The sequence below is a fragment of the Chroicocephalus ridibundus genome, chromosome 11 (genome assembly GCF_963924245.1).
Source record: "Chroicocephalus ridibundus chromosome 11, bChrRid1.1, whole genome shotgun sequence".
NCBI lineage: Eukaryota > Metazoa > Chordata > Aves > Charadriiformes > Laridae > Chroicocephalus > Chroicocephalus ridibundus.
In genome coordinates, this window is record NC_086294.1 from 4,021,506 (window position 1) to 4,046,353 (window position 24,848).

At 44.2% G+C, this 24,848-nt stretch overlaps 1 protein-coding gene across 2 annotated transcripts in view; it reads right to left on the reverse strand.

Moving 5' to 3' along the window:
• Positions 1 to 24,848, reverse strand: part of RANBP17 (RAN binding protein 17) — a 159,962-nt gene continuing 135,114 nt past the window's right edge. For both annotated transcript variants that reach the window (XM_063349133.1, XM_063349134.1), the window contains 4 exons: positions 24,577 to 24,743; positions 7,567 to 7,665; positions 3,636 to 3,763; positions 1 to 551 (listed from right to left, as the gene is read on the reverse strand). In XM_063349133.1, the coding sequence (XP_063205203.1) occupies positions 455 to 551; positions 3,636 to 3,763; positions 7,567 to 7,665; positions 24,577 to 24,743 (491 nt within the window). In that variant the 3' untranslated portion in view covers positions 1 to 454. The remainder of the gene's footprint in view (positions 552 to 3,635; positions 3,764 to 7,566; positions 7,666 to 24,576; positions 24,744 to 24,848) is intronic.

The window sequence follows — 24,848 nt, forward strand, 5'->3', positions numbered from 1 at the left end:
AAAATAGCAATTTTATTATTTCAAAAAGATGTCATATAAAATTTGTACTGTCTTCCATCTCATTTTCAAACAAATATGGCCTGGAGTCTTTCGTTGATGAGATATTATTTCCTATTATGTGTAGAACTGAGAATCATTAACTGATACAAGTTTAGAAGGAATGCATATTTATTTTGCTCTTTGGTTAAGTACTGTTTCTAAACCGTTTCATAAAGATAAAACAACAGGATAATAAATTCTGATAAGAAAGGCTGAAAACGTTCTTCAAACTAGGGCTGATTTTCCATTGCTTTCACTATTATAAATCCTTACGTTTAGGCCAGAGTTATAAAAAGGCAGAAGATATTTTAAAAAAAATAGTTTTCACAAGGGTGAAAAATCTATCTAACGATATAACAGGGTCCCGAAACTTTCCGAGTCGGTGAATTAATCAGTGCTCCGTTTCCAGTCCTCGTCAACTCATCATATCTAAAGTGCTGGGATCGGAGGCCCCTTCGCTGCGCAGAGCTTCGGCCACGTCTCTTCGAAAGACGGACATGTTCTGAGTGAACCTGGGGGCAAGAAAGAGAACCCAGATGTTTGGTTAAAGGTGACCTGATGCTGAGAGGTGTGTTTGAAGGCTCGGTAAAAAGAGTTAACCGGCATGTAAATTTTAAATTGAAAGAAAAACAAGAGGAAGACTCACAAAACCATTAGGTGCCCTCAAAAACCAGTCCTATAAAGTAACAATGAGCACGCAGACATGTACGGGCAGCATTATAAACTCAGCCTACCAACGCTGGGAAACATTTCAAAACTCAGCCGGGAAACGACTGCAAGGAGAAACCTTTCCATCTCCCGTCGCTCAGAACGTGTCCTTTCTCCAAACCTCCAGCAAAGGGCTCTGTGGGACACGGCCAGATGGTCATCAAGGCGCTCTCGGACCCACCTTCCTCCCTCCTGAGTGGTGTCAGAGTTCAACCCGTCTCTCAGTGAAACGCAGTACCGTCACCCATCTGGCACAGGATGAATTCACAAAAATATTCCCCGACAGTTCTCACCTGGCAGGTGTAGGACGCGAAGTGCGTCCGGTGGCATCGCACCCGAGACTGAACGACAACCTGGACTCAGCTTGCGTGACAGCCCAAACCTGATCTACTCCCTTGGCCCATCCTTACCCGAAATGAAGAGTTTAATTGCCATTTATCACATCTCAGGTATGTATGTAAAAAGAAATAACCAAAAACCACACCAAAAAAAAAAAAGATTTTAAAAGCCAGAAACATATATCGCCCCCTGCATTTAGTTTTTTTTTTTTTTTTTTTTTTTCCCCAAACATTCTTTTGTTTGTTGGCTCAACTCTCTTCACTTTGATTGTGTCAGACTTTGCTGGCTCGCCGTAGCGAAGCTAATAAAGTTTCCCCAGGAACGGCTCCTTAGGGCTCCTTCCTGCAAAGGACGGCTGGGCAGGTGCTCGCGGAACTGATGGGATCTCAGCAAAGGTCTCTGTGCAGGACCAGGGGCAATAACCACCCCCGCCTGCCCCCGCTGCACTCGACTTTATGGGCAGCTCCAGCAGCAGCGCGGTACGCGGGGCTCGCTGCGTGTGGAAACACAGGATGCAATTACGAGTTCATTCTTTATTCTATTCTTTTTTTTTTTTAATTTTTTTTTTTAACGTTTGTGCTTATTTCCTTACTAATGGAAATTGATTTCTGCTCGATTTTTAAACAATCGCAGCTAAAAGAAGCCTCCCGGTTCCACAGAATAAATCGGAGAAGGATTACAAATCAAGAGCTGAAAACAGAAAAGCCATCGTATTAACTCATGCTGCTCGTCGGGGGAGTGATGGCTTAAAAGTCTTCCCAAGTTAGACAGGCGGATGCTACCGAGACAGACGAGCTGCTCGTTCCACCGAATTATCTCTCTCCCCCTCGCACCTGCACCCATCCCTCCCCGCCTGCCCTTCCACAGAAAAGCTCTCCCAGAGCTTCCGCGCCACTGCCTACCCGAGAGTCCTCCAGGTGAAAATCCCCTTTAAATCCGCGGATATTTGAACCTAACGCTCGCCAAATCTACTATTTGCTGGCAGCCCCGGTGACGGGTGCCTCTGCCCATGCCCTGGACGGGGAGAGCCAAGCCAGCAGAGCCGGATCCTCCACGCTGCCCAACGACCTCGGGCTCCTGCCCAGCCCGCTCCCCCCAGCCTGGCCGACGCATCCAACCACCCCCCTTTCTGCCCTTCAGGTCTGTCGTTCTCCAAATAAGAGAAAATGCACATCAAAGTATGTTTTTTTCGCAGAAAACAACGTTATCTTAAGGACTTCTTGCCTTCAAGAAATACAAAAATAAAAATAAATTATAATAGTTAAATGAAGATACAGAACTAAGAAACTATCCAGTTATAAGAACGAGTTTTACTCGGTTTTTAATTTTTTTCCTTTTTTTTTATTTCTTCTGGTTTTTTTTGTCTAAATCCTGAAGGACTGTTGAGTCAAACGAATCCCCTTGGCACTGACAGCTCTAAGGTCAGACTACGTCCCACCGCCCGCCCCTGGCGGCTCAGTTTTCCTTTGTTTTAACAGGCATTGCCCCCCTTCCCGGTGGCTCTCTGCCTTCTCCCCAGGTTTTCTGCTGATCCAGAATACAAGTTACACACAAAGCCCGTCTGATTTATTAGTGCCACGGATGTGAGCTCTGTGCTTCTCTGGATTTGCTTCCAAATTCCCCCTTCTCTGGCTGTCATCCACAGTCAGGCCATAAGGAACTTAAACGGGAATTTAATAGGAAAATGCAACAAAATTGTGGACATCCTAACGGTAAATTATTTAAGAATTAGACAAGTTCAACATAGTTTTCACATCAACAAACAGAGAAGAAGTCAGAGAAGTAAAATCACCAAATGGTTTTAGCCATCGCTTCTCTCCAAGGCCCTTTCCAGTTTGTTTCAAGCTTTCCAAGAAGTTCCACCGTCTGGACTTCAATTCTGCCCCAATACTGTCAAGGTTTGCTTTGGTTGAATAATGGACATGGAAGAGAAAATGCAGCGAGCTAGTAACAAAACGTTAGCGTGAACATAAACTCGCCATTCCTTTTCTGAAGGCTTCTATTCTGTTTTTCAAATGAGGGAAGACCGGGTGAATTTGTGACTCATGTTAAAAACAAAAAAAATATCCTTGCCTCATTTATCTACAACGTGGAAGTAGCCCCGCTGGGTCCTTTCTCATTCTGGCATTTCCCAAGCAGTCGCCCAACTCCAACCCCGGCTAGGAAAGGCTCAGTCGGGGCAACAGCAGCGCCGGAGGCGGCGGCAAGTGCTTTAGCAGAGGGGTTTAAGGTTGGGAAAAGGAATCTCTGAGGCTCACCCGCTGAAATAAGGCAGTTTTTCCCAGGTGAAAAAACAACAGTTGCGGCCTGGCAAACCTTGACTTTGGGATTCAATTAGGAAATACGTTTCTGACCAAGAAATGACACAATTATCATATGTTCCGGCTCTAACCGTTAAGTCTAGGGATGAATTCTGTGACAGGACATTGTCTTCCTTTCAAGAGGAACCGCAGTTTAAGGCTACCTGGAATACTTCCTAAATTTTTTTCCTGGTTAAAGTTTCCATTTGTCTTTTATTCTTTCAGCTGACTTATGTGTTATGAACTTACCTGTCCCTGTTCTTTACCAAAAGGTTTTGCTCGACCCCTTCCATAAGATTCCTGAAGCACTGGTCAAGGACCTCACGTTTGTTGTCAGGCTGGCTGGTTATCAAGGTGGCCCTTAGTTCACTGAAGTACTATGGGAGCAAAAGCAGAGAATATTAAAAATGAGGTCTGGAAATACAAACTCAGAGTTACTCATCTACATCTGGAGCACCTTGAGCAAGAGTGTCACACGTTGCCCTCTGGGAGAGGAGTTTGGCAAACAAGCACAAAGAGGTGCTGACATGCACCAGCGTCAGCCATACACTACCACCGAAGTTTAGTGCTAAGAGGTGCCGTGCCACTTTACCAGCGGGTGTTGGCCACCTAACCAGTTCCAATACAGAAAGCCACCCAGGAGGGGTGGCAGAAACACCCTCGACTACTTCTCAAGTCTTTTCAGACTGTGCACTTCGCTGTGGGCTCTAATCACTTCAGTGCTGTGATGAGACAGACTCCCCTTGGCTTCTTTTGACTTTCTATATACATCCCTATATACCATCCCCGTTATATTCTGGCAGATTTATAGGCTGGTTCAAGTAGAACTTTTTATCACCTTAGAAAAATCTAGGTTTAGTCTAGGAACGCAGAACCGAAGGGGACCTCCAGTGTTATCCACCACCCTACTACTACAGCCAAGCAAGTCACATAATCCTGTTTAGCCTTTGTTATATTGGCTGTGTCAGTCAAAGTCTTATGGCCTTGGGCATAAGCACATCCATGGCATAAGCACTGATATATACAATTATTCAGAGGAGGATGAACCCGTGCCCAAGTACTTGGCAGAGTTTCTGAACAGTCTGATACCGCAGCCAAGAATATTATTGCTGGTATTCTCCAAATTTCAGGCGTAAAACAAGAGAACTTGTTCAAGGTAGGATGAAAATCAGTTCTTAGTACGCAAAATTTAGTAGACTTTTGAAGTTGATGTAACTTGTTGGGTGTCGTACAGAAAGCACAGAAGTCTGTGATTTGTTCGCTAGATTTTTTTTAAAACCTTTAACAGGTTTAAAGCTGTTTAAACCTTAAAAAAAAATCTCAAATTAAACACACAACTTTGCCATCAAAACTACAGCTCTCCTGTACACTGAAAAAATACGGGACATCGAAAGCAAATGCAGTAAAACCATAGCACTAACACTAAGCTCTGACAACTCAAGAGGGTTATCGGAAGTGTTTGCTTTAATGTCTGCAGGGCAAATCGCTTGCACTCCGTCCAGTTCCTCTCAACCCAGGAACATCCTGTATTACGCATCTCCGCTGACCACCGTGGCAGCTCTGGAAGTGAAGGCAGCAGCTGATCAAATAGCTGGGTCCCAGACTAAAACTCAAAACTGGGAACCACCTGGGAGCCGGCGGGAAAGACGAAATACCCGCCTGCAACAAACACGCTCCCAGGAGCCCCCTCTCAAGGTGACAAACGCAGAGTTCAACGTAGAGAAGGCCACAACCCCCAGATCTTGCCCGGCCTCCACAAGTTGTTTTTAGAAAAGAGGCATTCCGAAACTTCTTCAGTCAACCCCATAATGGGAAGCATTAACAGCAAGGCGTAACATCGCTGCCTACCACGACTGAGCGCAGCATCCCCCTGAAGACTCCCCCGGCATCCCTGTTTCAACGCCGCGGAGCTGGAGTTGCCAGGGCTTCTCTGTGACATCGCTTTTGTGAATGCCTGCGTTCTTCGGCTGAAGGACAACAGCAAGGAGGAGAGGCTGTCGCGATGTTATCACCGTACAGAGGGCTTTTTCTGCCAACCTCTTGCCACCAGGATTTAAACTAAACTTGCTGCTGCACCTCAGTACGGGAACTGCGTCCGGAGCCACCTGAACCACTCCATTTCACACTAAGCTGATGCTGTCTCAAAAGATGTAGTGCTGGTTTAGGGTAGACGCTGAGTACTCATTTGGGCCTAATTATTCCGATTGGTGCAAGGAGGTATAAATCCCAATTCTTCTGAGTTCCTAAGTAAACCCGACGCCTCCCCTTTGAGATGAATTACAGGCAAAGAAGATCTCATTAAAACAAAAGAAGTGAACAAGCGGTAAAACACGGTAGATGCGCGCTTGCCGTCTCGGGAACTGTAGAGACAGAGCCCCTGTCTGAAATAAAGGAACCCATTTCCAATAAATAAACCACCAGTGCACTGCAACGAGCCAAGAAAAGATGACTTTTACAGCCACACGTAAGTCCGTGTCCTACTTTTTCCAAACACGAAATAAATAACCTTGATGCAAAAGGGGCAATACAAATATCGTAAATTGTATTTCCTGTTCTCCACCCTTCCAAAAGAAATGTAAGGCTTGTTCGTAAGTAAAGGCGCTTGTACATATCCATGTCTGCTAAGCAAAACACACAATCATTAGAACTAGTCTAATTTCAGTAAAAAGAATATTCTGCCAGTCACAAATTTATTCCTCATGATTTACAGCTCCGTGGTTTTATCTTCAAGTGAAATATTTAATTTCTTCTTATACCGAAGCATCAAAACCACATAATTAATATGTAGTCAGGCTAATACTTAAACGCTATAAATCAGAAGCATTATATAAACAAAAGTGTCGTCTCGAACAAGATTGGGAATGCACAAAACTACTTATTTCCCACTTTTATAATGATGCAGTGACTCAGAGCAGATAGAAAATGATTAGTTTTCCTTCCAAAGTAGGAAATATTGCTTCCATCTGTAAAGTATAATATTGTGATGTCATAAAGTTTTCCTAAACACTGAATTTGCCCTTATTCCCTCTCAATCATTTTAAAAGAACTGCTCTCTCTTATAGAGCTTGGATTTAAATCACAATAACACACCAAGAAGATGAATGACAGTGCTATTGGATATGGCTAAAATTGGATCCTTCAGCACAGGTGAATGATGAGACAGCGCTTCTCTTCTTGATATATTTTCTTCTTCTATTAGTTTCCTTCCGTGGCTGGGATTTCAGTTTGAATTTTAATGTATGCGGTTGCTGCTAATCTTAGTGTCTTATTTTTTTCCAGCACCCTCTTATTGTATAGACAATTCATTCTCCAAAGCAGTAATACACTGAGGCTTGTGACTGCCCAGGAGATAAAGCAATTCAGAATAAAGTTAGAGCTAGCTCTGAAGTATGGCGAATACAACAGGTCAATATCTGCGGAAACAACGCCTTGCCATACCAAACATGCACACATTTAGATCCCCTCCCATTCATTTACTCAGACGGTTTCCATTTCAGACAATATTGTCTCTATTAAGTCACCAGGGAAACATGATGGGTATATCCAAATTCATAGTTTCGGATTTTATTGAAAGGGCAAATTGCAGAGTATTTCCTGGTTTACAGAATCTGCCACAGACGCACACAATCCAAATTGCAATCAATGCGAGTGCTTAAGTGTAAGCACTCAGATAATATCCCCCCCCCCCCGCCCCCTCTAAAGCTAGTTGTTCCTGTGAAACCTTTCAGCAAAATAAATTGGTTAACTATTTTTCTAGGAAGCATTTTTTCTGATGCGATTTCCACCGTGGTGTTGTTTCATATTTCTATCTAAAAGCCAGGCGAGCTTGCAGAGCTTCTATTCCTGCTTAATTCTGGAAAAGCGAAGGCACAGAATTTATTAAAAAAAAAAAGGCTAATTACATACTTGCGTGATCTAAGGTTGGGTGTAAAAGCTGGGGTGAAGGTTTGAGAGGATTTTTCATCAAAACGAAGCCACTCTGCGACATATCTGCAAAATGCCTGTAGAGTACATGAGCTGAACCCCACGCTCCACCCGGAACGTGAGCACGAGGGAGCCAGGTCCCAAGGGAAGAGCTGGGGGATTCGAAGGGCAACAGCGGCTTTGTTCTATGTGAAATATTGCTTCAACTATTTGGGCACGTGAAGAGTGAATCTGGTGGGATTTCTGAAATACTCACTTTCTCATTGAGAAGTATAAGTCCGAGCAGCGGTCTTGACACAGACCATTGGTTTCTGCAGTCTTCAAAAATGATGGTGTTCATTAGGATCGACATCATCTGCAAGAAAAGTCAGACAGTTTACATGAATATGGATACTCGTGTTATACTGCGTGATGTGGCGAGAAGGAAAAAAAAAAAATCAGTGAAACCTTTCCTAACCATGCCGGAATCACTGACATTTCACATATGAGCATGGAATTACAAAAGCCATTCTTCCAAACAAATATTTCCATAACCAAAACTACCAGGTGAAGAAAGTTAAAGGAAACGAATGTCAAACTTGGCCCTAAAGGAAAAGCTGAAGTTAAAACAAATCTGAATTGAGATTTAGAGCTGCGTTAATTTAAGGTACAGGCTTTGCCTTTACTACAGGGATTCGCCCCGTTGCCCCACGTCCTGGTTTGAGGACCACAACATCACACTACTTCTGGGAGAGCAATACACGTGCGACCAGTAATCTGTATTAGTTTCACATTAATCCCTAGCGGCTCTTCAAGATTCTGCTTTTCTCACATCCACCTTTCTTCGTGCAGGACACCGCAAGGTGTTTGAAGGCAGCACTCCCTGTTTCAATGAAGGCAATCCTGACTCCAGCAAGAAGCCTGTGAATCTACGCCATTTCCATCGCAGTTACAAACCCAGCCTCTGATTTTAGACATTTTACTTTACTTCTGTGACTGACTTTACGCAGCTCTACAGCAGGGATAAAGCCACTTCATCAACTTTATAAAGCACTGAGATCTATCAGCTCCTACAATTAAGTTCCACTGGCACCCAAAGTGAAGGTAGATAATTTATTTTGCTCGTTGGCTGGCACGTAACCAGAGCCTTCAGCTAATGCCATGTGGAGCGTTCTCCCTCCAAGGCCTCTTCTGGTCTTGCTGTGCTCCTGTACCTCTCCTGTGTGCAGCTAGGAGGGGTAGGACTTATTTAAGGATTGGCACAACTTTCGTAAAAAGAAATTACAAAATAACTATAGAATCCACTTAAAGATAAAATGCTCTAAGATATCCTCAAGTTATGTTAGTCCAAAATGCCAAAGGCCACAACATATGCGAACCTAAAAACATTACTCAGAGATTAAACAGGGGGAAAATTTGTAAAATGTCACCAGTAAATAGTTTGACTCACATTTATAAAACATCTACACCCTAAAACCAAACATAGAGGAAGTAGAAAATCATTAAATCCTTTCTTCTAGGCCAATGAGTAGCTATGAGCCGGGTCTCCAGAGAGCTGCCACACTGCAAACTAGCCTGTAATAACTGACCAAGGCGAAGTCAAACAGCATGTTTCACTAAATGAAAAAGATGAATCCGAGCACTACAAATCACCTGGAACAGAGATATCCACAAATTATTTGAGCTTTCAAGTTAGGAACATACGGTCTGGCGTGGGAAAGGCCAATTCTTCACCTGACTTCGCAGTTTATACAGCAGGCAAGCTATTTTTCATTGTTCATAGGACAAAACCAGTTCTATACGGCTTTGGAACTAATGCAAACAATTCAAAATCTCTGCACGAGCACTAATAGGGGCTTGTTTTCCAGACATGAAGAATAATTACAACCTCTTGTAATTCATTCATCGCCAAGGTTTTCATCTCCATAGCTTGCAACAAGGCTGGCTGTTAGGACAGAAGCATTTTTTAAAGTAATTAAACAAACTCATTCAAGCTGTGATTTAGTCAGAGCACCACCACTGACATACCCATATTTCTTAGAAGCAGTGCTACACATGTAGAAAGACTTTCAATGTGACGTTTAATCTAATCTAAAAAGAGCACAACTGACCCAGAGGGAGAAGCGCCACCTCTTCAAACTCCAGCTTTATCAACCAGCTCCCTGAGGATGTCTTTAAGGTCTCCAGCCCAGAATGGCTACTAAATCGCAAATGAGCAAAGCAATTATTTTAGTAAAGTTTTTGGCCTAAATATGGAAGAAGACTGAAGTGTCCAAAATTCACCAGGGGAACACTTGTCTCCAAGCGTAAGTAGTACGGACATTACTGACCGAAGCAAGGAATATGATGAATGTTACAATTCATAAAACCAAAGCCAATATGAAGCAATCTAGGTAACAGTAACTATTAATTGTGTGTTTCGATATTGGCCAACGAGGACGCGAAACAGTGAAAGCCTCCCTCCCACTTCCGAGCTTTTCCTCTGATGAGATCCTACTGACAAACACTTTTAATTCCACTTCTGACTCTAAGGATTAATGAAAGAGAACCGTTTTAGGAATCATTAGCCGTGCAGGGAACACCGCATTCAGGACTTAGCTAGGTCTCATACCTGGACGTGCGTTTCCTCCGTGGGCCAACCCATTCCTTTCAGTCAAACGAGACCGTTACAACACCGCAAGCGCTAATGCTGTCACGCAAAGGTGCCTCTGCTTCAAGGAGCTGCTGGGAATAGCGGTACCACTGCACTGATATGTAGCATCTGCCCGTGAGCTCTCTGGAACAGTGATTAATGCCTCTCATGAAGTTACGTACGTTTATTACTCGCAGAGCTGGACCATTTGCAATCCTGTTGCCTCTGCCAGATACCTTAAGACATCCCACTTCTTGCAAAGATTAAAAAAAAAAATAAAATCAAGGTGTATGTTTTAGGATTAGGAGTTGCACGCGTAAAATGAGGGCAAATATATCCTATCCAGACCTCTGCTGGAGGTTGTCAGGAGCGCATGATGGCACAGGCAGAAGACAATCAGCAATTACTGAGCTAATTCCACCAAGATGAAGGCCACCAAAATCCATGGTAACAGCCTTCAACCTCCTTTTCCTGTTTTCCATGTTTCTCTATCACAACTATTGCCGCTGCTTTGGTTTACTCCGCACCTTTGGTTCCCCGTGCTATTTCTGCGTGAGCCTACAGCAAGCTGTTTGCACCCCAGACCCTTCTTTGTCTTACAAGAGAGGTTGTACCCACGGAACAAGTGCTTGGAGACCAGCCCTGCTGGAAAGAACTTCTGTCCAAGGGAGGCAGCCTGCCTGGAGTCATCTGCAGGGCAGCAGAGCTCCTCTAGACAAGGCTCATGCTACTTTATAATGAAGCTTTGCCTCAGCAAACAGCGCATTTACTGGTGATGTACCAGGCTTTAACTCTTTCTTGGGCAGAGGTATCAGGCTTTCATTTAATTTTACTAATTCCCTCTTTCGCGTAATATACAACAGCTTCTTCCTACGCTGACAAGTGTCAACCTCCGCTTCCTCCTTCAGACCTCGTCTGATCAGTGTTTTGACTGTTGTAATCAGGAGAAACAGGCTGACCCATGCAGGAAAGATTTTCTAGCTCCATATACGTGCCCGTTTCTGTTTCTCCCCTGCGATGTTCAGGCCATGAAGGAACTGAAACTCTTTAAGCTTCTGAAGGAGGCTCCTTCTTTGTATTTCATTTGCTGACATGCATTTACATGTATTTGTGTTCATGATGGCAACACGTACAGAAATGATAACTGCAATTTTCTGAAGAGGAGATCTTAGAATCATAGAATCGTCTAGGTTCGAAGATCAAGTCCAAGACTTGATCTGACTTGGACTTTACGTCAAGCCCAACCATTAACCAAACACTGCCAAAACCACCGCTAAACCATATCCCTAAGCACCACGTCTACCCGTCTTTTAAATACCTCCAGGGACCATCTACTGACACGATCATGTTCATGATCATCTACCAACCTCCAAGAAATACCTACTAACGAGGGGGTGAGGTGCCGTTACCCGGCCGGCACGGCTGTCCCACCACAGCCCCACTTGCCCCCGGGCCACCAGCTGGACCCCAGTACAGGAGCAAGCACTCAGCAGCCAACAGCAGCGGCACCGTCCGCATTTTTATTTCACTTCTTTGGAGAACTGCAGAGCATTTCCCAGACGTTAGTTACCTTCAAAAGTGTGCCACTGAGATATACCAGCATTACCATCACATTTCACAGAGGGGCCGACTGAGGAACAAAGTCTGCGAAGCCACAGTGATACAGACTGAGCCTGGGGCACCCCCCTCAGCTCCTTCCACCATCACCCAACCTTGCTCATGCTGTTGCTGGAGACCTGCAGTCCCTCTTACTGGGCAGCAGAAGCAGCTGGTGGGGTTCAGGGGGACTGGCATGTCCGTGGCATGCAGGTGTCAGAGAGAAACCTTTGCTATGGTCCACCGTCCTTGTTCCACCTTTGGCAGGAGTCTCACCATCTAATTGGAGATCACAAAGCAACTCCATGGCGAAACAAAGCACAGAGCTCCGATGCAGAATTGATCAAACATATGGGTTTTTTGTTTTCTAGGTGGAAAATACCCCACTGGTAGGAACTGAAACGCTTTATTTGAGGAAAATGACTCGTGGGACCCTGCCCCAGAGCCCCTGCAGCGTGGTGGCACTCCAGCCCTCGCACGGACTCAGGCAGAAAACAAGGTCTCAAGGTGGGAGACAGACATTAAAAAAGGCGGAGGGTGGGGGAGCAGATAATCTATTTTCCACTTAGTTCAAAACAGCAACCTTGCCTCTGTTCTCTTCTCTTACGCATAGGGCATCACTTTATCCGGTTCAATAATGCTTCTCCTGACACATTTGTTCTTTACAAAAGGAACTATTGACAGAACAGGCCAGAATAAAGAACTGTTCTTCCAATAAATTAATTCTTCAGAGCCTCTCTTCCTTCAGAGCCTCTTCCTTTCTTAGGTGGAGGAGGAAAATGTTGGTCAAGATAACCCTCATTATAAAAACTTTTTCTAAAGAAGCTGGGAAAGAAGCTGCCTTTCCACTAAAAAGCCTTTTTTTGCTGCTCCGTTTTATCAAAAGAGCGCTTGCATCACCGCAAGTCCTGTAACTCATTTCTCTCTCCCATATTTGAGATGAAGATTTTATTTTGCTGCATCTAATCGCATTTTAACAGAAAGAACATTATGTTAACACCAGAGACAGCAGCATGTATGCCGTTACAAAAGGCTGAGAATGGTCTAAGAACACACAGAGACATTAACCAAACGCTCGCCTGCTCAGAACACCCCTTTTTTCTACACAGATCTGAAAAAGATTCAGATTTTCATTGTTTAGCGCCCAAAACTTGGTAGGTTTTCACAGCTTTGCCTTCAGACAGTCCGCTCTTAATTTAGGAGCTGTGATTACTAATTTAAATGTCCTTTGGAGTTCTCAGTTCTTTCATCATCAATTCTTCCTATATCAATAAATGGATCATCATTTACTAATAACATTAGGAAGATTTAAATGCTCCAAGATTATTAAATACCTTAAATTTTAATCTGTTGTTTTAAAATATTTATTTTACTAGAAAGCCTAAGTTTCAGATTGATTTTTTTCTGTGTTCAAAGTTAAAATTTCCAGATGAAATAAGAAAACTAAAGCCTTTATTTATGATGGAAGTGAGAACCGGCCCGTTATTCATGAACTAAAAATATTTAAGCGTCAGAAACAGCAGATGAGTTGGGATGCGCAGCTTTCCTTCTGGACACCCTCCCGCCTCTCCCATCCCGCTGTGGGATATATACATATATGTACATAAACATTAATAACTAACATTTCATGGCTCATGAAGCTTAAAGAAGCTGCAGCAATTACCAAGGCTTAAAAAAAAAATTGTGAGGGACCCAATCTCCTCTGTCAATTTGAACTTGTTCAATTGGGTCTGGCCTTTTTGTTTCCTTTTATGAAAAATGGCTGGAAAAACCCAATCCTGATGTCGGGACAAGGCACCTGGGTGACACCCTGCATACCATGAACCAGTATATGCCTGCGTATGATTTAAGTGTCCGTATCGTTCCCAGGGTATGCCTATCGGTTACATGCTACATCCTGCCAGGAGAGTCTCCTCCTGATGCTGAGCAGGGATGGAAAAGCTGGCTGTAGATGGGAAAGAGAGAGTGGAGCTTGGCATTTCCCTGGATAGGTCTTCAGAACTGCCCAAAGGGCCACGAGCATGGGGGATTTCACTTGAGGTAGGTCCGAATCATAAGCCAGAAGAAATAATAATAGAATCAGATTGTACTAACTCACGTCAAACCTCACTTTGTATCTGACCATCACAGAGTCACAGAATTGCCTAGGTTGGAAGGGACCTTTCAGATCACCGAGTCCAACCATTGACCTAACGCTGACAAAACCCATCACTAAACCATATCGCTAAGCACTACGTCTATCTGGCTTTTAAACTCAAAAGGATACACTTAGGCCAATAGTTTAACGCTAACGACAAGCACCTGCAATGGACCCATCAAACTGACTCCACCAGATCCACTGCAGTTTCTATTTTCTTCACTGCCAAAATAAACCGTCCTATGTCAACAGTACAATAACACAGAGCAGTAGTGCAGAGTGGGCTTTTCCAAGCTCAGCCTTACTCCCACTCACCGTTTCCTACCTCCAGCCAGCAGCAAAGTGCCTTTCCAGCAGCCGAGAGGATGGCAAAGCAGATGTTGGCGCTGGGCTCGGGAGCCACCGCAGCACAGCTGGAGCAGGAGCAGCAGCTCCATCCCGCGCACCAGCTGCTCACAGCAAACCATTCTGCCCTACACTAGCATGTTTTCAAACAGTAATTTTAATATTTTCCCTCTAATTTGAGGGCATATTCTAACACGACAGAACAGGTTCTTTTCAAATGACGGTTGCATCGGAATTTTTTACCTGAAGGACTGTGCTACTGGGTCCAGTCTCGCCCATCAGACCCAGGTCCATCTGTCCTAAGGGAGATGGTGCTCCTGGGTGCGCTGTCGTCCATGAGGGATGGAGAAGAGACGCCAGCCGCCTGCTACAGACTCACCTACAGAAAAGCAGTAAGTCCCACGGGATGGAGCAGTTTTGCCTAGTCTAAGGGTTGGCTACACTAAATGCTGGAAGCAGAACGGTTAACTGCAGCAACGCTGAAGATGCCTGATGAATGAAATGCCTCCTCTTTCTGCAGGGAGGAGGGGATACATTTCATTAATTATTACCTTCCAGGGTGTGCTGACTTGCTTCCGTCTGCGCTGAATTTCATGTAAACCCTCTGTTGAACGTCACGTACTCCGATGCTGCCTCAAGTGCTAGATTTTGTATTTGGGTATCTGGTGTAGCTGACAGATGTTTACAAACTCGCGTATCTGCACAGCTCCTTTTTGCCTATCCATCTGTGCTCCCCGATAGACAGCAAATTATTCCACCTCAGGCTGGAATAATTTAAGATTGTGACATCAGCCCTCGATCTGCATTTTTGAGCTGGTGGCATTCAGAGATTTTCAGTTACAGACACTAGAGTACCATTTTAAATTAACCTAAGATGATTATTTAAGATTCAGCCATTTCTAAACAAGTGGCTGTGACTGTACAGCGCCACAGTCGTTTTTAAAGATGACAGAACTGTGATTAACCGGGACTTTTGGAATGTACAATTTGTCATAATCTGTAACGCAAAATACAGGTTGCTTTGGTGTAGGAAAAGGCTGAGCTCTTTAAAAACCTTATAAAAGTATTAATTCCCATTCCCCCTCTGCTTTTAGCAGCCTGTGAGGAAGGAGCCAGGCTCAGGTCTTTGTAAACCCAGTTAGTCTCATCTCAGAAGAAAATCCTTAAGTGCTTTTTCTAGTCCGCGTGGTCGCTTGTACAGCCAGCAGTCGTATCTGAGAGGTGACACAGGATGAAGTCGGTGTCTCCTACCAGCATCTCTGACCAAATGACTAGTTATTTAATCCTGTTGGGAGGGGAGAACAGCAGCTTCACCTACACCAACGTCTTCCAGCAAGCCTGTCCTCAGGAACGTGAATGGTCCCATGTCTAAATCTCTCATTCTTCGCCTTAACTGACACTGAGACTCGCAGTGTGCATCATCTTTAAATTCCTCAAACGCGGGCCGTCGCTCTCCTCGTCTCCAGCTCCGGAGAAATTCACCCGCCCCTTCCCTTGCACCAAGTGCCAGGAGCTGATGCACAAACGCGGCTGGGGATTTGCAATGTTGCACCAGGATTTCAGCACAGGAACTGGGGTTGTACCTGCTGGATTTCTGAAGGCTCAGTTACAGGAAGGCCTTCCAAAATGGCCAGGGAAGACAAGGTCAGAAAATGCTATTCCTGGAAAAATAAAATCATTTAGTCTAAAACCAATCTGAGGCTAATCTCAAACTTAGTCGACAGAAATGTTCCAAAAATGTAAGAAGCTGCATATGGGGGGAAAGGCTGAGCGTGAGATCAGCTCTAAATCCTTCTTCCAAGGAACCTCAAGGTATCTCGAGCGGGCGTTTATCCCCGAGCTTGAGCCAGCCCTGTGCCGACACTGGGTGGAGGTGTGCTCAGCGCAACCTGGGGGACGCACACCCCACACGCCATGCAGCAGGTCCTTAAGCTGGGATTCAGCTTGTGCTCACCTGCAAGTCAAGCCCAGCCTGGCGTCTACCCGTAACCCACCCGTCCCGGCAGCAGCACCGGGACACGTGTGGAGCTCTCTTCGAAGAGCCCCGATGTCGCCAGCTCGGATTTGCCGGCAGCTCGAGCGTAGGCACAAACCCGGTGGACGTTTGCCAGCAGCAGAGCCAGAGGCAGCCACCACACAGCAACAGCAACCGGTAGTAGAGAAAATTAGAACCAGGATAATTATTTTACCCATATTTACCTTAGTTTAGCGCCGAGGAGGAGACAATCAGCAGGGACAGGGGGACAGGCTGGGCTTTTAAGCCACACCTTGAAGGAAACCAGAGTATAAGACACCCAGAACTTGGCTCTAACCACTGTTCAAGGACCATCCATACAACAAAGCGACCCGCTCTGCTGGAACAGAGCAACGCACTAGCGTGGCACTTAAAAAGACTAATCGAAGTATTAATCACCTATTGCCTACCAGATTTCAAACCTCTTCTGTTTTCAAACTGTTCACGCATTAATTCTAATCTCTTCTGTGGAACAATTAAAAGTATTTTGGTTATTCTGATAAACTGAACCGCAACCAAAGCTCTTGCAAATAAACATAAAAGACAGATGATAAAGATGGTAATAAGCATATTGCTGCTGTGTCCTGAATAGTCACCGACACTTCTTAGCAAATATCATCTTTCACAACAACAACAAAGGGTAAGAGCACAAGGCTATTTCATGCAGTCATCCAAACAAAATGCACTGAATATTATATTTCATACTAAATACATTACCCTGGCAGTTTGACACTCAACATTTCAATAGATATTGCGTCTCTCTAACATTCTGCCTGAATTTCTGCAGATGGACTTTTAAGTATCAATGGAAGATTACTTTACTTGTCAGGCTAAAAAGATTTTAAAGAATGGTTGCACACACTTCATTTTTAATTTTTTTTTCTTTCTTTCTTTCTTTTTTTTTTTTTTAAAGGGGAAACGAATCACGAATTCAGAAACACGGTTATGCTGAAAGGTCAAATCCCATGTTGTGTCGTAGTCCTTTGTGTGTAGTGTTCTTTCAAGAGCTAAACGCCCTCGTCTCTGACGCGCCCAGCAAAGCACTGGGAGGACGTGCTCGAGTTAAACTAAGCTAACCTAAACTATGCCAAGAGAAGCTGAGAGAAACTAACAGCGTTCCCAAATCTCATCAACCTGTTATGATATTGGGATTTTTTAGAAACGTATTTTACTTTATTTTTAAACTGTGTAGGTTCCTGGAGATAGCCAAATACACAAAAAATCTCGATTTTCAGTAAGAAAAACCCCAGAGAAGTGAACACGAGGGAAAAAAACCCCAACTAACTAAGTTTCTGGATCTCACGATTTCAGAAGACACCCTGAGCACACAACTACCTCTCAGGCTCAGAAACAAAATAAAATGACTGCGATTCATTAGCCTAGGAAAAACATGGATTTTGATGTTTTTCCTCAATTCCAGAGTCTTGAAAATCGTCAATCTGTCAAGATTAAGCGGCACGTGTATTTAATGTATGCCAGTCATTACAAAGTTTTCAGCAGCGACCCGGCCCATTTCACCTGAGACGTACCTTTCCTCAGCTCACAGCCAGCACCGACCCGCTCAGAACGCCCCAGCCACTGCCTCGCCAAACACCGCACATCTCTAGACGCGCATCATCTCGCCTTCGGTGCCAGCTTCGACAGGCCACCGCTATCATAGCCAACCGCAATTAAGCGCCCCTGTAAGCCGCTGCTATTCTGGAATTTTAAATTTGATTTTTTTATTTATTTTTCCTTTTAAATCGGGGAAGGTGTTTGTTCACCGAGAGCGAGTTTCATTATTCACGTGGCAAGTCTGCCAGTAGCAGATCATGGAATGGATTGTTACCTTTCCCTATCCATTTTGTAAAGATATTGCTTTCTTTCTAGACTGCAAGCATCACTTCTAACTGGATTTTGAATTATAATGTGAACTTTACAAAATTATTGGTGCTATTCATATCGCTAGTTAGATTCTACGGAACAGCAATATTTTTTTGCCCTTCCCCAAACCAGCACCTCTTAGTGTTTTATATCAAACAACCAAGGCCAGCAGAAATCAAAACATTTCCAAGTAATGTAAAGTATTACATTGCGCTGAGTAAACAAGGAATAAAACATTTTTATACTTCTCCTTAAACTTATTTGCTTTTTGAAAATATTTATGCAGCGTAGGAGGCGGGAGGTTATTGAGAAATACAGCCAGTTCCTCTTCTTTAATTGAAACATTTACGCTTTTTGTTCTGCTAGCAAAAAGCAATGAACAGTAATAACGCAAGATAAATATACAAGAAACTTATAGATACGATTGTAAAACAACATCACCCTAATGTTTTCATTTAATTACCCTGAAACGTATTCTATTTAATATTCATTACTCAAAAGCCAATTTAAAAGAGAAAAGAGGTGAAGGGACTTATTCAGAAAGACGGACTGTCATTCACGGCGATAGTTATCTAATATACGGAAGTTAATAAAGCAGATTAATCTACAAGTCGCTTTAAGCCACGGCTGAGCTGAGAACAACCGCCTCTTTGACCCCTCGGGCTCCCGCTGTGCACCAGCAGCAGGTGCCAGCTGTACCCAAAGGACGGCCCAGGCCCTCCCCGGCACTGCCTTTTCTCGCCGCGCTCCTGACCAGCAGCTGACCCTGCAGGAAGGATTGTTCCCCGCGCCGCCCTAAAGGCTACATAACCCAGTAAGCGAGAGAAACAACAACAACAAAAAAGCATACACACGCGCACACACACACGCACGCACCAGCTGCCTCGCCCGAGGGCGCCCATCCAACACCCGCACCTCCAGCGGGCCGCCAGCCCCGACAACGACGTTTTTTTTTTTTTTTTGTGTCTCCGACCATGAATTCTGGACAATACTTCTTAACCTCGCGGAACCAAACTTCTCTCCCTCCCCAAAGCCGTGGCGTGTAAACGATAGCGCAGTCGCGGGTGATTAAGAGGAGCTTCCCGATTTGATTTAGCGCCGTTATTAAGAGCGTGAAATCTTCAGATGCATCGCTAATGATGATGTATTTTAACATTAAAAGTCTTAAAATTAAATTACTCCATTCACACGACAACGAATCACAACAAGGCTTTAAACAAAGCAGAATTAGAGAAGACACTAAGCTCATTAATATTTTTTGATTTCTTAATTGACGGCACTCGTGTAGCGATAGCTATACGTTCAGCAATATACTTGAGACTAAGGCTGCCACCGTCTTTATACACGTGCAGTAAGAAGCACGCGTAAAAGAGAAGTAACCGTATTTTTCATTAAGATAAGATGGTTTGACATAGTTATTTTGCTGATACAAATTACACAACCACAAAAACAATCAGAGTAATGATTAAATGCAGTTATGTACATGGGAGACTACTAGTGCAAATGTTAACATATTTAAATGGGTTCCCTTCATTAAAAAAATTATATATGATATTAAACCATCAATCAAATCAAAACACTAGAGTCTAAACGTATTGTCACCGGTTAAAATAAATGACTCTGAGACTGAATTTTGGCTCACTCAATATGGTGCCTTTTCTGTTGCTTAGCCACCCAAGTCTCTGCTGGCTTGGGCTACAGCTGGTATATCTCCATCCCTTTCAATTAATACAGAAAGTTATGATAGTATTGGATAACATTTTTAAATTGTGCTAAGAGGCTGAAAACAGATGTCCCAATGAAAAATCCCTCTCGCTGCTGTATCAAAGCTTTCAAGGCTCGAGCTGGCAAAAGCCGAGCACTCTGGTCCCCATTCAGCTGAGCTTTTCCACACATTTAATTTTAAGCATCGGAATAATCGCACCTGTGGGTTTGATCCGCTCTTAAAATTAAGCATATGTTCGCATACGTGGCTCAAGGTGCTCAGCGTCTTGCACAACTGCCCTCTGTCAGTACAATTCGCATTTCTTTTTGCGATGTGCTTACATGCAAGTGCCGCTGCACGGGCCATGAAACATGCATTATAAACACATCTCCTCTCCGTGTTTTTATTTCAATTACTGTGCATAACTCCACACTAGCTCTATATGGCACTGAGGTTTATCTGAAAAGCGAAACCATCACTGATTTTACTACATAAAAGGGAAAAAAGGAGAGCAGCAATTTATAACCGGTATTTATTTATATAATAACGCCACTTGGTTTTTCCTTGCAACTGGCGTCTTTGCTTTCTGTTTGACATTTGCTACGCAGTGCTGCTTCCCTTAGCGCACCTCTGTCACTCGGGGACGTTCTAGGCGACTCCAGTGCGCAGCCTGGCAAGGTTTTACCTGTCGCCGTTAAGCCCCACGTCCCCCTGTTACCGCGGCGCTGCCCACCCTGTCCCTGCTCCCTTTTCCAGCACGGCCACCATCACCCAACGCCCTCAAAGTTCTTTGGTCACCCACGTACCTTCCCACGCACCTACTGCAACACTCCTTTGCTATAGAGACCCCTCTCCAGCCCACGTACTCCACCGCATTTCCCTATGGCAGGAACCCCCAGCGCTTCCCACATTCCTGCCCCTTTTCCCCACCCTTTGTCCCCAGAAACGCTGAACCCCCCCCGAAGGGCTCCGGCACTGGCACGACCTCCTCCAACAACAACTGTCCACCAGAACCATCCTGACATCTGTCAGAACTACGGGCGAAAGATGCTACAAAACTGATTGATTTTTGGAAAGAACTAACACGAACAGCACTTTACCGCACCAAAATTGAACTAAGAGCCTAATGTCTACAGTTCAGCAAGATAAGCATTAACAGAAGATAAAGGCAGCATCTTAACACCAAAAATTACACCTTCATTTATTAAGTGGAGCAAACACTGGCTTCACCTGTCAATCCTGCAATAACGGGATAGGAAAGTAGGAGCCTTTTAAAATTATTTATTAAAGTGCTTATAACACAACGTAATGTAACAGCAATAGTTGAATGTAATAAACTTAATACCGCTTTCCATCCATTTATCTCAAATTACTTTACACATGTTAATTCAGTTTACTTGTAAGACACCATCAAGAAGCAGTTGTTTGCAGATTAAGCTCAGCCTAAGCAGCTCGCCCGGGGCAACAAAGCCCGTGGCGTGGCAAAACGTAGGGCCAAAGCCAACAGGCAGTTACGCTTGAAAAGGAAGCCTGTTATGGTTTGAGAAACCCACAACAATTTCTTGTCGTTTAGACAATTATTCTCTCACCTGATGACCCGGGAAGGGGAACGGGGAAAAAAATCAAGGAAACCTGAGGGTTGAAATATAAATAGATTTAATAGGATAAGACTAAATAATTAACATCAATAATACCAAAGAACCAGTACTGATCCTGATACCAATACAAAATATGCAAGGATTATATTCATTATATACTGATATATCAGTATACTGATATATTTTATATATATTATATCAGCAGGAGCCGTGCACTCCCCGCAGGGACACCCAATGTGGGACCCTGCGAGCGCTGCGGCTGCGGGAGGAAGGGAAGGGCTCAGGGCTCCGGCACCGGGGCGAGGAGTGCTCAGGATGGCAGCCAGGGAGGGAGGGAGCTCTTCAGCAAACTTTCTAATCTCTACCGAATGTGCGGTTCCTGGTATGAAATAACCCTGTTGGCAGCTTGGGTCAAGTGCCCGGGTCTCGCTGCTCCTCGTCCCCGCACCTGGGGAGCTCGAAAACACCGAGACCTTGAAACCCGCACCCCAGAGCTGGCTAGAAAGTAAATATTTTCACAAATTCGGACACTAGAGTCTTCTAAAAATGCACTTTTCCCAAGCATTAGATGAGAAACTAGTCCTGTGTTGCTCAAACCAGGACATTGCTGTAACTTGCACCTAAATCTTTTCATTCAAACATGGAAGTTTCACTTCCATGTTCCTCCTGTCTTTGCACAGCCACATCTGTGTATTAAAAAAAGAGCTGCTATGGGACTCCTGTTAGCAAATAAAATAAGAATTATTAGACTTTAATTACACAACTCTGGTACTCTGGAGGCTGAAGGAGATGAAAGCCCCACTCCTGGGTGAACACCCGCTGACGGAACCGCAGCAGGGTGCTGAACCACCGCACTGAATGGCGGGCGAGCGCCCAGCTGGGAGCGCTCGGGCAGAAAACCCCTGAAACGCCTCCGTGGCTGTTCCAGTGCTGCTGAGAACCAGCAACGCACCTTGTACACCCATCACCAGCACAACCCCGCTATCCCTCCCCAGGGGGGCCACTGCTCCCGCACCGGGCAGCCTCGGCCAGTGGGACGGCATGGGGCATGGCAGGGACCCCCATCCCCAGAGACCTGCCCGATCCCCTGCCCCATCCCAGCAGGCTGGGAACCATCCCGTGGAGAGCCCTCCTCCCAGAGAGCGGGCTGTTCCTCCAGTGCTGCTGGCAATTTTAATTATCCAGGTACTTCCAGAGATCCAACTTGGAAGAAAGGTTCCAACTAGTAAATAATTGCAGTTATCATTGCATCAGTTTAGTTTAAAGAGCTGACAAACCTCTCTAAACTCAAAGCACAATTAGTCATTAGGGTCTAGTTTTTCAGCACTGTTAAGCAATTTGTAACCCATTCCTTTTAATAGGGTTATGCATTACTTAACCGACACAGATGTCTTGAAAACTGAAACCGCTGGTTATGAAGCAGCAACCTTGTTCATTAGCTTCCATGATAGTCAAATCATCTATAAAACCAGTGTTTAATGGCCAGCCGATGAATAATCAATGTCTCACTTTTCATCTGAGTGTGAAAGTGAGAATAATCTAATACACCGTCCCCCTGGTAAAACGCGAGGCCTTGGGTTCCGTTTCTATTCAGGGCTGATTTATCACCCAATGGAAACCTGATGTAAACATATGATCAATGAGTCCCATCATTGCTGATAATAACCCCCAACCGGCCCACTCCCTCATCTCAAAAGCCATCCCTTTAGGCTATTAGTTTCGTCCAGCTAATCCTCTCTACTATTTCTGCCTGCTGCTTTTACCTTGGCCATCCGTTCAGTCCAGCAGACTCAGAAGTAATTTTATACGCAGCAGAGAGCGGGTGGAATTGATTTTTCACTCAGTGCTCAGTTCCCATCTGAATAATTATCAATTTTACAGCCTCATAAAGGGAAGAGTCAAAATTTCAAATCAATTCAAAAGAGCTTCTGAGACTACAGAAACTGTGCATGAGAATAAAGGTCAAAGTTGTCAGTGACCTCGGGAGATGATGTCAGATATTAGTACACTGAGTAGTTGACATCAGAGGCACTCAATACGATATGACTAGTGCTAATGCAAATCATATTTATGCTGACTACTGGAGACCAGCCATTAATATTTAAAAGAGTATGTGAAAGCCTGCATTCAAAATAAATATAACTTATTCCGCAGAATCTGAAGTTAATAAAGACAGATCGCCGCCTAGTCACATGCCGTGAAGCCGAAGATTACTGCATATTAACAGCCGAAGTATTACATCAAGATTGCCGCAAACGCGGGGAAGTCCAGAGCCCAGGCTGCCGTTCTGTCCTTTACCCTCAAATCACTGCACGCACGGTACGCCACCGAGCCATCTGACGCACCCAAAGGCCGACTTCTTCATTGCTAGGTTCCCACGAAACCCCTATTAGGCAAGTAAAACAGGAGAACTCGTAACGTGACAAGGGAATCATCATATTCTGGTAACGATGTCAATAATAAACCTCATTAATATTCTCGCAATATGCTATATTCTGCCAGGAAGATACGAGCTACCATTAGCTACTTTTCACCTTCAATTAGAACAGTAAACAAATAACTGTGGTGACCGCATGCCAGCTTTTTTCCAAATGAGGGCGTACCTATTAGGCAAACACAAAGACAACCACACCAGTCATCTGCATTTTGTTAACAACTTCCGTTTTCATCGAAAGCCTCCAGACCCATGAAACACGTTTCCTGAAACGGCATCTTTGCGATGGCATTAGGAACCCGGAGATTCTTATAAATACGCATTTTCAAATAGTTTAATGAGATTTTAAGGGACCGTGGCACAGAGCAAAAGTGGAGATAAGTAGCCCTGATCTCCCCATGATGTACTTGGGCTGTGAGAGACCAGATGGAGTGGGGAAGGGGAAATCTCTCCTAAGCACTGCGGCGGCCACTTCCTTTTCAGAAGCATGAGATTTAATTTCTATTGTATTTACCTTTAGCAGAAAAAATCCCACTGAGTCACCCACTGCAAAACAAAATACTCAAACGCAATAGCATACAGACATTCAATTTACACATTTCATTACCAAAATGTGTGGTTCGATGCCAGAATTTGTTCTTCTTCCTCTTCAAATCCTTCAGAGGGCTTTCATTCCCATTTGTCTATAGAAATGTGTTGATGATCTTACCTCCTTTTACGAGCAAAAATGAAACACCAAGTTTTAAGACACTGTACAGCCAAATATAGTACCTATGCTTTGCAGTATGACAAAAAATACCTCCAGCCGTTGGTTGTCATGAGAACACGGCTGACGCTACTCAGGGTTGCGTACCAGCATAGGGAGGTCGGTCCTGTTACTGAATAGCCCATGCTACCCTGGTGTTCAGCACCACAAAAAATTACAAGTGTCATGATACCCCACGGAAAAGCCCGCTAATTCACCTGCTGTAGAACTTCGGGGTTCTGCTGCATGAAATGAAGCAATCTCTGTCCGTCCTGGGAAATCTCTCTACACCTTAGAGTCTTCTTGCCTTCTTTAGCCAGGTGCTTGAAGAGGTAGGTGACAATGTAGTCTAAACTAGCGCAACAGCTGGAGGAGACAATTGTATCTGTGTGAAAAAAATGAAACCGTTTTGAAATTGTTTCCATAAAAGAATAATTAATAATGACATTTTATAGCACTTGGAGAGCTCAACTTTAATAATCTCTTTGAC